The 14,455-nt window shown below is 37.9% G+C and overlaps 1 protein-coding gene across 3 annotated transcripts in view; it reads right to left on the minus strand.

Moving 5' to 3' along the window:
* The window catches only part of CKAP5 (cytoskeleton associated protein 5), a 103,551-nt gene that overhangs the window by 27,695 nt on the left and 61,401 nt on the right, over window positions 1–14,455 (minus strand). For all 3 annotated transcript variants that reach the window (XM_059931523.1, XM_059931525.1, XM_059931524.1), the window contains exons 17-24: window positions 12,271–12,456; window positions 11,649–11,743; window positions 7,151–7,208; window positions 6,937–7,062; window positions 6,183–6,322; window positions 5,872–6,046; window positions 5,174–5,287; window positions 3,612–3,740 (exon numbers count right to left, since the gene is read on the minus strand). In XM_059931523.1, coding sequence (XP_059787506.1) covers window positions 3,612–3,740; window positions 5,174–5,287; window positions 5,872–6,046; window positions 6,183–6,322; window positions 6,937–7,062; window positions 7,151–7,208; window positions 11,649–11,743; window positions 12,271–12,456 — 1,023 coding nt within the window. The remainder of the gene's footprint in view (window positions 1–3,611; window positions 3,741–5,173; window positions 5,288–5,871; window positions 6,047–6,182; window positions 6,323–6,936; window positions 7,063–7,150; window positions 7,209–11,648; window positions 11,744–12,270; window positions 12,457–14,455) is intronic.

The following is a 14,455-nucleotide window of genomic DNA, read 5'->3' on the forward strand; positions in this document are numbered from 1 at the left end:
AGATGACAAGTTCTACCAGGACTTCTGCTTCCTGCCTTACACAGACAGTTTTTCTCTATATCTCTAAAGTATTCGTTTTATTTTTTGTTTTGTTTTTCGGCCATGCCATGTGGCTTGTGGGATCTTATTTCCCCGACCAGGGATCAAACCCCGGCCACGGTAGTGAAAGCACAGAGTCCTAACGACTGGACTGCCAGGGAAATCTGTATTTATTTATTTATTTATTTTTAAAATTAATTTTTAAAACTAAATTTATTTATTCATGTTTGGCTGTGTTGGGTCTTCATTGCTACGCATGGGCTTTCTCTAGTTGTGATGAGCAGGGGCTACTCTTCGTTGTGGTGCACTGGCTTTTCATTGCAGTGGCTTCTCTTGTTGCGGAGCACAGGCTCTAGGCGTATGGGCTTCAGTAGTTGTGGCGTGCGGGTTTCAGTAGTTGTGGCTCGCGGGCTTCAGTAGTTGCGGCTCATGGGCTCTAGAGCACGGGCTCAGTAGTTGTGGCACACGGGCTTAGTTGCTCTGCAGCATGTGGGATCTTCCTGGGCCAGGGCTCAAACCCGTGTCCCCTGCATTGGCAGGTGGATTCTTAACCACTGCACCACGAGGGAAGCCCTGCATTTATTTTTTAGTTGAGGTATTTATTGAGATGATTGTATATTCACATGCAGTTATAAGAAATAATAGAGAGATCCCACTCTACTCCGTTTCCTCCAACAGTAGCACTTTATGAAACTATACTATAGTATAAACAACCAGGATATTGACATTGATACAATCCACTGATCATACTCAGATTGCCCCAGTCTGATTTTGTCTCATTTGTGTATGTGTCTATATTGCTTTCTCTACACTTTTATCATGTGTTAGTGTATTCCCGCAGTCAAGATTTTGAACAGTTCCATCCCAAGGATCCCATGTGTTGCCTCTCTTAGAAGCACATTCACATCCCTCCTCCTACTCCCTAATCCCTGGTAACCACTAATCTGTTTATCCACTTCTAAAATATGAGATTTTAAACTCATATAAATAGAATCATATAGTATGTAACTGTTTGGAATTGGCACTGTCACTCAGTACAATTCCTTGGCGATTTATCTAACTTGTTGCATGTATCAATAATTTGTTTCTTTTATTGCTAAATAGTATTACACATATGGATATAAAATAGTTTGTTTAAGCATTCACCTGTTGAAAGACATCTGGGCTGTTTCCAGATTTTGGCTATTATGAATCAGCTGCTATGAACATTTGTATATAGGCTTTTCTGTAAACATAAATTTTCATTTTTCTGGAATAAATGCCCAAGATTTGCTGGGTCATATAGTAATTACACATATAGTTTTATAAGAAACTGCCCAACTGTTTTCTGGAGTGGCTATACCATTTTACATTTCCACCAGGACAGTGTTCAAGTTTCTCCACATTCTTGCCAGTATTTGGTGTTATCACAATTTTTTATTTTAGTAATTCTGATAGTTGTCTGTGATATCTCATTGCAGTTTTAATTTGCTTTTCCTTGATGGCCAATAATGTTGAACACCTTTCATGGGCTTATTTGCCATCTGTATAGCCTCTTCAGTGAAATGTCTGTTCATGTCTTTTGTCTATATTGTAATTAGATTTTTAACTGTTGAGTTTTGAGAGTTCTTTATATATATATATGTGTATATATATATGTGTGTGTGTGTGTGTATATATATATATATATATATATATATATATATATTCTCGATGATAGTCCATTATCAGACATAGAGGTTGCAAATATTTTCTCCCACTCCAGCCTGTCTTTTCATCTTCTTCACATGGTCTTTTGGAGAGTAAGAGTTCTTAATTTTGATGAGGTCCAATTTATCAATTTTTTCTTTGATGAATTGTGGTTTTGGTGTCTAGTCTAAGAATTCTTTGCCTGAAGAATTTCTATATCCTGAAGGTTTTCTCCTATGTTATCTTTAAAAGTTCTATAGTTTTATGTTCTACATTTAACCCCATAATCCATTTTGAGTTAATTTTGGTGTAAGATGTGAGGTTTAGGTAAGGTTTATTTTTTTTGTCTCTGGATGTCAACTGCTCCAGCATCATCTGTTGAAAAGGCCACACTTCCTCCACTGAATTACTTTGGAAACACCATCGAAAATTAGTTGCTCATATTTGTGTGGGTCTATTTCTGGGTTTCCTCTTCAGCTCCACCTATCTGTGTCTATCCTCTTCCTCCTACCCCTTGCTATCACAGTGTCTTTTTTTTTTTTTTTTTTGCCACACAGCTTGGCTGGGGGGTATCTTAGCTCCCCAACCAGGGATTGAACCCGAGCCCTTGGCAGTGAAAGCATGGAGTCCTAAACACTGGACCGCCAGGGAATTCCCCACAGTGTCTTGATTATGTTAGCAATTTAATTTAGTAAGCCCTAATATATGGTAGAGAGGCTCTTTCCATTTTTTTTCCTTTGTCAAGATTGTTTAAGCTAGAATATAAATTTTAAAATAACCTTGACTTTGTCTATAAAAAAAACTTTCTTGAATTTTGATAAGAATTACATTAAATGCATACATCAATTATGTATACATTAAATGTATAGAACTGACATTTCTAATTTCTGCTATGTTAAATCTTCCAGTCCACAAACATGGCATGTCTCTACATCTATTTGGGTCTTCCTTGAATGCTTCATCAGCATTTTTGTAATTTTCAGTAGACATATTTTGTATTTGTTTTGTTAAGTGTATAGCTAAGGATTTCATTTTCTTTGGAGTGATTGTAAACTGTACTGTGTTTGTAACTTCGGTTTCCATATGTTCAATGTATTATAAAGAAATGTGATTGACTTTTGTCAAATGTGATTGTGTTTATTTTGTATCCTGCAATCTTACTGAACTCATTTATTAGTTCTAGGAGTTTACTTGTAGATTTCCTGGAATTTCCTATGTAAACAGTCATGTTATCTGCAATTAGGGATAGTTTTATTTACTCTTTTTCCAACTGTATGCCTTTCATTTCTTTTTCTTGCCTTATTGCAGTGACTAGAACTTCCAGTTCTATGCTGAGTAACAGCAGTGAAAGTGGACATTCTTGCTTTGTTCCTGATCTTAGGGGAAAAGCATTCAGTCTTTAACCACTAAGAATATTATCATTTATAGAGGTTTTTTGCAGATGCTTTTTTATTTAACTTGAGGTAATTCTCTTCTATTACTAACTGACAGCTTTTATCATGAATAGCTGTTGGATTTTCTCAAATCCTTTTTTTGTGTCAACTGATAGGATTATATGACTTTTCTTTAGCCTGTTGGTATGATGGATGACACTGATAGATTTTTGAATGTTGAACTATTTTTGTCATGATTAAAACCTCTTACTTTACCATTTAAGAGTTCAAGAAAAGAGAAAACTTCACAAAAAGGCTAGTCCTTTAAAAAGTTTTATTGTTAAAAAAGCACATGAAAGGAAAAAAGAAAAGGAAGCACATGAATAAAAAAGCTCCAGGAATTTGGTTTCATTTTATTAGCGATTTTATAATGGAACTCATTCTATCCATTCATGTATATTTATTAGGTAGGTCCAAGCCTCTATGAAGGTAAAAGACATGAGTAAAGCAAATCATATTTGTGGTACTAACCTCTTGCCTCAAGAAAGGATTTTCCTTTTTGAGCTCTTCAGAAAGATCTTCCCCCTCCAGCCATTCCTTCATGCCAGTCTGTTCTGCCCAAGCATTCACAGTTGCTAGGGCAGCAGCTCGAACATTGTTCTGAATGGAAGAGAGAATCAGTAAAGGTAACACTGCTATGGTTTGGAGGTAGGGAGTGAAAAGCCCATTACTTTGTGAACACAACAATGGAGGTTTCTCTAAAGTCCACATGAACATACTTGGAACATACTTCATCTTCTTTGAAACAGAATGTAGATCCATGTTGTACTAAAACTCCAAAGTAAATTAGAAACATAAAACTCCAAATTGTAAAGATCCTATACTCAGTTAATTAGGGAAAACAGTGACCTGGGCATAAAATATCATGTTAGAGGAACAAACTCTTAGGTTTTGTTTCCTGAACTTCTGGGGACTCTTATGTCCCTGGTTACCTGCTAAAGAATGTAATTCTACCTGCTAGAGAACTCTTAATAGTTAGACTGAAATTAACAATTTGATTGAACATTTTTGTTTTTATATTAATTTGCATTCATAGAATGAGAACGACTTACTGACATGAAAAATATTAAAATAGTCCAATTCCTCAAATTAAATGAATTACACAAAAATAAAGAGACATTCGAATATTCAATTAAGGATAAACATAAGAGCTTGCAACTTTCAATGCGACAAATTCCAGGACTGTGAAACTGCAAATATCTTACTGAAGTACCAGAAGATCCTACTCTAGTAGTTGAGGGAACAGGTAGAAAATAAAACACATGATCCAAAATTTATATGTTTATTCACTCTTTATACCAACACCTTAAACAATGATATCATAATCATAATAGCAACCGTTTTTTGAGTATATACTGTATGAGACAGGTACAGGTACTTTATGTACAGATGCTTATTTAATTCTGTAAGAATTAAATTTCATAGATAAAAAACTGAACCTCAAAGAAGAAAAACAACTTATCTAAGGGTCACAAAGCTAGTAAGTGAGATATCTGATCACCTTAATAATGCCTGGGAGGTAAAAATTTTTACTATTTTCCTCCTAATATTCTCTTCTCTAACAAAGTTTATAAACTGTTTACATGCACTCTTACATGTAAGAAAAGGATTGGGGCTTCCATGGTGGCGCAGTAGTTAAGAATCTGCCTGCCAATGCAAGGGACACGGGTTCGAGCCCTGGCCCAGGAAGATCCCACATGCCGCGGAGCAACTATGCCTGTGCACCACAACTACTGAGCCTGCGCTCAAGGGCCTGCAAGCCACAACTACTGAGCCCATGCACCACAACTACTGAAGCCCGCGTTCTGCAACAAGAGGAGCCACCGCAATGAGAAGCCCGCGCACCACAACGAAGAGTAGCCCCCGCTCGCCACAGCTAGAGAGCCCGTGCAGAGCAACAATGACCCAACACAGCCAAAAATAAAGACAAATAAATAAATAAATTAAAAAAAAAAAAAAAAGGATTATTCTTAGCCCAGTCATGTGGCTGGCCTATTCCAGAACAGAGCTGTGGTAAAAAGAGTCAGTTTTACCTTGCTGTCTCCAAGCACTGTGATGATAGGGATGCCTAAGTTCTTCACATGTTGCTTGATGTTTGGGCCCATGGCTACTGCCAACTGCTGGAGGATATTCAACGTCTGCTGCACCTGGGTGGGAAAAGCCAACACCTTATGTTCAAACCATAGCAAGGTGTGCTCAAAGTTTTGCAAGTTTGCTGCTATACAGTCAATGCAGTAGGAAGTTTCTGGCCTACTTTAAAAAAATCAGCTCATTATGATACTAATCAGCTTATGAATAATTTTGGGTGATGGCGTCTCCTTTTGTCATCAGTTCATAAAATTGGAATATTAGAACTTTAGACTAGAGATTAATAATGCTTTATAATTTTAAAGTAAGGTAAAGCCTAGTTTAAGAAACATCTCACATAAAAATCCAAATTTAAAAATTAGAAATTAACTTGCTTATGTGTATTACAAGCAGTTTTATATAAAAATACTTAATATCAGAGCCCTGTAAACAGCAAATCTGAGATTCATGAAAATTTGATTAATAAACTTGCCATCTACCAACATATCTTGAGGCACATTTAAGAAATTAAAGGAAGCTATTTCTAGTTCAAAGCAATAGAGTGACTAACTCCTTTTTGTTTTTGCTGGTGAACGTTACTGAAAAGGATCCCCTTGCAGGGGCAGAGAGGGGAGAGAAAAAAACAGGCATATATTCTACGTACCAAGATTTTATTTGAATCGTTGAGTCGACCCTTCAAGGCAGTTGGAAGTTCACCTATGTTTGGTTGGATAAATTTTGCTTCATTGATAATACCTGCCACTTCATCTAGGCCTTCTTTCCTGATCTTCCAATTCTTGTCACCAATCTTAGACGCCAACTCTGAAGTGATTTTATCACTGAAAAAAGAAGACAGAATCCTTAATTCCAGATGCCTAAAAGAACAATGATGTCACAGAAATACCCTTGACTGAGAAACAGAAGAAACCATTAAGAATTAAGCATAATACGTCAAATAAATCATTAGCAACAAACCTGATTTCTGTCCTTGGCAAAAGATCCACAACATCATTTCCCCCATCATCTGGTTCGTCTCCATCTTCTCCTTCCTCTGTACCACTTGTACTGTGTTTGGAAATCCCTCTGGTTGGAGCAGGTGGGTTCTGTCCCTGCATCTACACACAAATAAGTCAGTGAGGCTAATGAACTTGATGAAGAATATGACAGCAAACTGGTTAGAGAATGGTACCTGTGTCAAACTTTCATATTCCTTCATAATACTTAATATTCACGCAGCACATATTTTAATTCCTACTTAGATTCCAATTTTGAGACTATGTGACAAAAGATATCTTTATACAAACCTATTAGACTCTGACTTCTCAATCATAAAGCTGTCTTTTGACTTGTATGCCCAAGACAATACACAGCAAGTCTGCCAAAACTTAGCAATTTCAATTAGAAAGTTTATTCAAGGAAGGACAAGTTTCTTTTTACTTAAAAAAAAAAATTTAATGTTATATTTAGTGTACTTTTGGAACAGGTAATACATTCAAAATGTTTGATATTCCAAAGCTACAAAGGGGAAAATGTCCCATCCTATACTATAGCTATCTAGTTCTCTTCCTCACAAAGTCATCAATTTCTTATGAATTCTTCCCAGGGATACCTTATACATATAAAAGCAAATACATACATATTCTTCATTCCAAAGGGTTAAAAGTTTAAACTTAACTAATATGAGCATTCTCAAGTCAACTATGGATTGTATCATTTGTGGAATCTTTACCTTCTCAAATTCTGCATCTATCTGGGATAGGAGGGCAGGCTTCTCATCCTCAAAGAACATTCGCAAAGAAGGACCAACGTACAGATACATCACACCAAGCAAGGTGATGGCAGAAGTCCTCACAGCCTGGCAGAACAAAAAGAACTTTTCAGATCAGAACAGAACCATAAAGATGGCTGTACTACTCTTCCTATACATGCTGGTATGTACTCACTGGGTTTGTTGCAGCAAGAGCTGTCTTCACATTGCTAATGAAAGCTTTCACGTTCAATCTAGAAGAAATAATACTTAGAATGAAAAACAAGTGAAACCTCAAAATACTCAATGGAGTTTTATAAAGCCAGACTCTAGAACCAGCTTCCTTTAGATATGTCCCGAGTTTCACCTATTCTCTTTCTACACTCATTTAAAGTAAGCTTTAAATACTATCTATATGCATTAGATCAATCCAGTGTTGATCTCTTTCCTGAACTCCAGATTCATGTATCCGACTGCCTTTGTGACATTTCCATTTTTATGTCTAGTAGATATCCTACATCTGTCAAAACCAAACTCCTGATTGTCCACAGCCCGCCCCCAAACCTGTTCTTCCCACAGTCTTCCCTATCTCAGTAAATAGCCACTTCATTCTCCAGTTGCTCAGGCCATCCTTGACTCCTCAGAGTCATCCTTGACTCCTCTTCTCTCTTAAGTTCAATATCCTGCTTAGTTCTACTTTCAAAATATATTCTGAGTCATAATACTTCCAAGCCATATAATTTCTTGACAGGATTATTTCAGTAGCCTTCTAATTAGTCTCCCTGCTTCTGCCCTTGATCCTCACTATCTGTTCTCTCTGACTATAATCTGAATAATCCTTGTATTCTTCTGCTCAAAACTATCTAATGGTTTCCAATTTATTCAAAACTTTGAGGCCCTATACAACCTGGGCCCCTGTTCTTTCTTCAATCTTTATCTCCTACCACTCCCTACTCCCTCACTCTTCTACTCCAACTGCATTCTGAAGAACAATTACTCCTTGCTATTTTAAAATATATCACGTGTGCTCCTGCCACAGGGCTTTTGCACTTGCTGTTCCCTTTGTCTAGAATGTTTTTCTCCCAGGACTTCCCTAGTGGTGCAGTGGTTAAGAATCCGCCTGCCAATGCAAGGGACATGGGTTCAAGCCCTGGTCCAGGAAGATCCCACATGCCGTGGAGCAACTAAGCCTGTGCACCACAACTACTGAGCCTGCGCTCTAGAGCCCGCGAGCCACAACTACTGAGTCTGCGTGCCACAACTACTGAAGCCTGCGCGCCTACAGCCCGTGCTCTGCAACAAGAGAAGCCACCACGATGAGAAGCCCACACACCGCAATGAAGAGCAGCCCCTGCGCACTACAACTAGAGAAAGCCTGCATGCAGCAACAAAGACCCAACGCAGCCAAAAAAAAAAATTAATTAACTAATTTTTAAAAAAAGAATGTTTTTCTCCCAGATTGTTACAGATAGCTCCCTCATGTCCTGAAGGTCTGTGTCCCAAAGTCATTGTTTCAGGAAGGATTCCTGTCTACCCTATAGAAAATAACACTATCCCAAACACTCCAAGGTGATACCACTAACCCCCATTCTGCTTTATTTTTATTCCATTGTTATTATACTTTCTGGTGTATTTTTTACTGTTTATTGTCAGCTCCCCTTACTCAAATATAAGTCCCATGAAAGGAGGAATTTAATCTTGTCCATGATGTATTCCCAAGGGCCTGAAACAAAAGACTGGAATATCACAGGTACTCAATATGTAGTTGTTGAATAAATGACAAATCATGGATGAAATGCAAAGAGGAAAATATTCACATGGCTTTTATGTCATTTATGCCAAGAGATTAGTTTTACATCAAAGACTATACAATTAAGAAGGGATTAAAGGGACTTCCCTGGTGGTCCAGTGGTTAAGAATCTGCCTTCCAGTGCAGGGGATGCAGGTTTGATCCCTGGTCAGGGAACTAAGGTCCCACATGCCGAGGGGCAACTAAGCCCACGTGCCACAACTACTGAGCCTGCGTGCTCTGGAGCCTGTGCGCTGCAACTAGGGAAGCCTGAGCACTGCAACGAAGAGCCCGCGTGCCGTAAGATCCCACGTGCTGCAACTAAGACCCAGTGCAGCCAAATAAATAAATAAATAATTTTTTTAAAAAAAGGGGATTACAACAATACCCTCAACTATAGGAGGACACCACAGATACCGACATAACAAAATTCTTTGCTTGAATGACACTTAAATGATAATTTCTAGGAAATTCTCTGGCAGTCCAGTGGTTAGGACTCGGTGCTCTCACTGCCAGGGGCCTGGATTTGATCTCTGGTCGGGGAACTAAGATCTTGCAAGCCAAGTGGCATGACCAAAAAAAAAGATAATTTCTAGAGTATTATATCTTCATTTGGTAGAATCAGAACACTGTTTTGCAAGTGGCCTACTAAGAGGCATGTTGTGACAAGCACCATGGCACAGAGAAATGCAGCACAGCACAGAAGTTACAGTATTCTCTCTTGGAACCAGAATGCCTGGATTCAAATCTTGGCTTTGGGGCTACCCTGGTGGCACAGTGGTTAAGAATCCACCTGCCAATGCAGGGGTCACAGGTTCGAGCCCTGGTCTGGGAAGATCCCATATGCCGTGGAGCAACTAAGCCAGTGAGCCACAGCTACTGAAGCCTGAGCCCCTAGAGCCTGTGCTCCACAACAAGAGACGCCACCACAATGAGAAGCCCACGCACTGCAACGAGGGGTTGCCCCCGCTCGCCGCAACTAGAGAAAGCCTGCGCGCAGCAACAAGGACCCAATGCAGCCAAAAATAAATAAATAAAATAACTTTATTAAAAAAAAAAATCTTGGCTTTGCCACTTTCTAGCTGTGACTTGGGCAGATCACTTAAGCTTTCTGTGCCCTAGTTTCCTCATCTATAAAAGGAGAGAACAATACCTCACATGATTTTTATGATTAAATCAAATGAGTTATTATTTAGAAAGTGCCAGGCATAAAGTAAGTCTATAAAATTTTGTTAAATAAAATACAGCAGTCCCCCCTTATCTGGGAGGGATACCTTCCAAGACCCCCCAGTGGATACCTGAAACCGTGGATAGTACTATATATACTATTTTTTTCCTATACCTATGGAACTATGATAAAGTTTAATTTATAAATTAGACACAGTAAGAGATTAGCAATAATAACTAATAACAGAATAGAACAATTATAACAATATACTGTAATAAAAGTTATGTGAGTGTACTCTTTCTCCTTAATCAATTTTTTCAACTCTACCAGAAATGCAGCGGCTGCTTCACTGGCAAACGCAGCCTCTCCTGTAATTTTTACATTTTTCAGTCCCAACCTCTTTCTGAATCTGTGTAGCCATCCTTACTTGCAGCAAATGGCTTGGTGTCACTTGTTTCAGAGGATCCCTTACTGAAATCTTCATAGTCTGCATGCTTTTGGGTGGAACACATTGCCATCAGTCATGTTTTCTTTCCGTTTATGTCTTCCACCCAAAAATTTAATGCCTTTTCCATTTTAACTAAGCACTTACAATGTTTGCCGTTTGAGGTGCAACAGTGAAACTCATGAATTTCTTTTTCCTTCACAATTTATGGATAGAAGATTCTTACTGTAGATCTTAGCAACCTCAGCATGCCCTTTTTTTCTTTCCTTACTGAGTTGAGAACTTTCACTTTTTCACTTAAAGGAAGCACTTTACAGCTTCTTTTTAGCATATCCAAATTGCCAGCATCTCTACTCTTGCACTTCAGGGCAATTTTTTTTTTTTTTTTAAGACTTTTTTGATGTGGACCATTTTTAAAGTCTTTATTGAATTTGTTACAATATTGCTTCTGTTTTATGTTTTGGTTTTTTGGCCGTGAGGCATGTGGGATCTTAGCTCCCTAACCAGGGATCGAACCTGCACCCCCTGCAATGGAAGGCAAAGTCCCAACCACTGGACGGCCAAGGAAGTCCCATGGGGCCATTATTAAGTAAAATAAGGGTTACTTGAACAGCAGCACTGCAATACCACAAGGATCGATCTGTAACTGAGACAGCTACTAAGTGACTGATGGGTGGGATACACTGGACAAAGGAATGATTCATAGCCCGGGCAGGACAGAGTGAGATTTCATCATGCTACTCAGAATGGCCCACAGTTTAAAACTTATAAATTGTTTATTTCTGAAATTTTCATTTAATATTTTTTGACTGCAGTTGACTGTGGGTAACTGAAACTGTGGAAGGTGAAACCACAGAGAAGCGGGGGACTACTGTAAACACATGTGTTCAACAGGCAAATAACTTTGGGAAAGAGTGGGTTAAACAAGTGTCTCAATTGCAGGACTTCTGAGAGCCTTTAATTTTCCAACGTGCACTATAGATCTCTAAACAAGTGTGATTTTATATAGTATTTTCCAAATGTATTTGACTAGAAATCCTTGGAACTGGCTTTTCTGTGGGACAGTTACAAATACTTGAGGAAAAATAACTTAGAGAACTCTAATATTAGTGGATATCAAAATGCAGGAGCACAAGCCAATATAGGCTTTTCAGGAACAAAGGTAGTTTTGTTTTATAAAAATTATAGATAATCCAGCTCTGGCTTCTCAGAAATAAGCAGCAATAGCTACAACAAATATAATCACCAGTTAGAGACTGGCAAAACATGTACTTGATTTCTTTCTGACTTACCCAGAAAAACCAAATTCTTTTATTGCATTTGATAGCCAATTCAGAGTTTCTGACTGATTCTTGGGATTCTTCTGTGAGAAAGCCATTGACATAACCTGGAGTGGAAAAACAAACATACAAAAAACCAAAACAGATCTGTGTTTTCTCTCATATTTCTCACAGAAATATAGCTTGACATTAAGGCAGGAGTGGATTAAGCGTGGTTTTCCTGATGCTAACACAACTGCAAGAATGCCTTAGGAATGAAATATTTAATTTACACAAGAAAATGAGGTAAGTGACAGAAGTATTAAAAGCATTCTCACAGTATTGTACATCAACTAATACTTCAATAAAAAATTTTTTTAAAAGGCAATCTGGACCGTTTACAACTTTTCATTAGTGGTCACTGTGGATTATAATGTCTTAAGAGAAAATTACTTTCATTCTTAATAGAATATTCTTGACTAAGACAATTTTAATTATCAGGCAACAGTGCAAAAATTACTAAAGGTAAAAGTAAAAAAGTATCAAAAAAGGTTTTACTTGAGAAAAAAAGAACTAAAGCTTAACTAATAACCTTAAATTAAAATTTGGGAAAAAACTGGGAAAACTTGAGGAAAGAAAGCTCTGTGTCACTAACCTGTTCAGCTGTCCATGGCAACATACAAGCTTCAGCTATTGCTGTCATAGCTTCTTTTGCATTGTTCCCACATTTCACATCTCCAATCTTGTCTACAAGGCCATCTAAGACGATCTGAGCTGAAGTTTTGGAAAAATTTCCCTTCTGGGCAATCAAAGCAACTATGTGAAGCTTCATTTGCATCACCTGAACAAGGATAAGTATCAGAAAGTTATGAGTAAGCCAAAGACATTTATTTTGGTGGGGGTGAGGTGTGCCACGTGCTTGTGGGATCTTAGTTCCCTGACCAGAGATTGAACCGGGCCCTCGTCAGTGAAAGTGCCAAGTCCTAACCACTGGACCGCCAGGGAATTGCCCAAAGACATTTATTTATTTACTTATTTTTACAGCAGGCAGAAGATGTAACAGCTGAGAACATGACCAAACTAAAGTCAAATTTTAAACCAAGAAACAAAATAATTTTTATCCTTTAATTGTTATCAATTAATGTAGCTGACAGCTAAGACAGAAAAAAAACCACTCAGTGTTTTAAAATATTAACAAGCAATGTTACCACATGAAGTTTATGAATTGAAAAATATAATTTCTATTTTCTCCTTCTCCTATGGTTATCTGCATATAGTACTGAGCATACATCCTGAAATACATAATAAAATGACCATACTAATTCAGAGTTCCTACTAGAGTTGCCCACAAAAAAAATTACAACCCTCGTGTACATACACACACACACACACACACACACACACACACACCAGAACTTGAGAGATTTAAAGAATTTGTAGATTTTTAAGTGGAAGAATGGAAGGAACTGTGAAAAACAATTTAAAGATATTAATGTGATGATGGCAGATGTCTGGGACTTCAGACACTTTTGACCAAAAATATTTCCCTTTGTCCTGTTTTAATATTTAAATAACAAGTGTTGGCAAGGAAGTAGAGAAAATGGAACTCTCCTGCCCTGCTAGTGCAAAGATAAAATGGTACAGCCACTTTCGAAAACAGTTTGTCAGTTCGTCAAGAAGTTAAACACAGAGTTACCATAAGATCCAGCAATTCTACTTCTAGGTAGATACATGTATTCACACAAAAACTTGTACATGAAAGTTCACAGCAGCATTATTCACAAGAGCCCCAAAGCAGAAACAATGCAAATGCCCATCAACTTATGAATGGGTAGGGACTTCCCTGGTGGTCCAGTGGTTAAGACTCCACGCTTCCAATGAAGGGGGCGCAGGATCCCTGGCTGGAGAACTAAGATTCCATATGCTGCATGACACAGCCGAAGAAAAAACAAACAACTTATGAATGGGTAAATAAAATGTTGTATATCCATATGATGGAATACTGTTTAGCAATAAAAGACTGTAGAGTTGATATATGCTACAGTATGGATGAACCTTGAAAACATTATGCTAAGTAAAAGCCAGACACAAAAGGCCACATCATTCTATTTACATGAAATGTCCAGGTGAAGTGATCCATAGAGAGAGAAAGTAGATTAATTGTTGCCAGGGACTGGGGGTGGGGACTTGGGGAGGAATAGAGAGTGACTACTGATGGGTATGGGGTTTCTTTTCGGGGTGATGAAAATATTCTGAAATTAAATAGTGGTAGGAGTTGCTAACTATGTGAATAGACTAAAAACAGCTGCACTGTACCCTTTAAAACAATTTTATACCCTCAGGAAAGTTGTTATAAAGGAAAAAAAGATATAAAATTACCTCTTGTTATGGATCTAATACAAAGAAGGGTATTAGCTCAAATTAGGTGTGCTTCTTTCACCTATCTGAGAAGCTATGTAAGGGGAGTTTTAAAAGTGGTGGTGTGAGGGGAAGAAGGCAGCATCAGAACCTTCTGGCACGGGAAACCTTTGTGGAGCTGGATGGTATGGATGAGGTTATAATGCAGTGCTAAGGGAACAGTGAGCAAGGGAGCTAAGGTCCTAAACAGAGAATAAGAGGTGGCAAAACAGAAGTAAAAAAGAGACTAGCAGGAAGCCAAAAATAAACCTGATACATTTCAAACTTTTGTTTCCCATCAGCTCTAACCATGTCTAGAGGAGGAGAAGAAAACTCTTTTCTCATTTTCCTTCATGTATTACTTTCCTATACCTCCCTTTACACCTACTTTTTAGACTAAATAACGGTACTGCTCAATTTCATCTCTATTATCAGTTAATGAG

Source organism: Balaenoptera ricei, chromosome 8, assembly GCF_028023285.1.
Source record: "Balaenoptera ricei isolate mBalRic1 chromosome 8, mBalRic1.hap2, whole genome shotgun sequence".
NCBI classification, from domain to species: domain Eukaryota; kingdom Metazoa; phylum Chordata; class Mammalia; order Artiodactyla; family Balaenopteridae; genus Balaenoptera; species Balaenoptera ricei.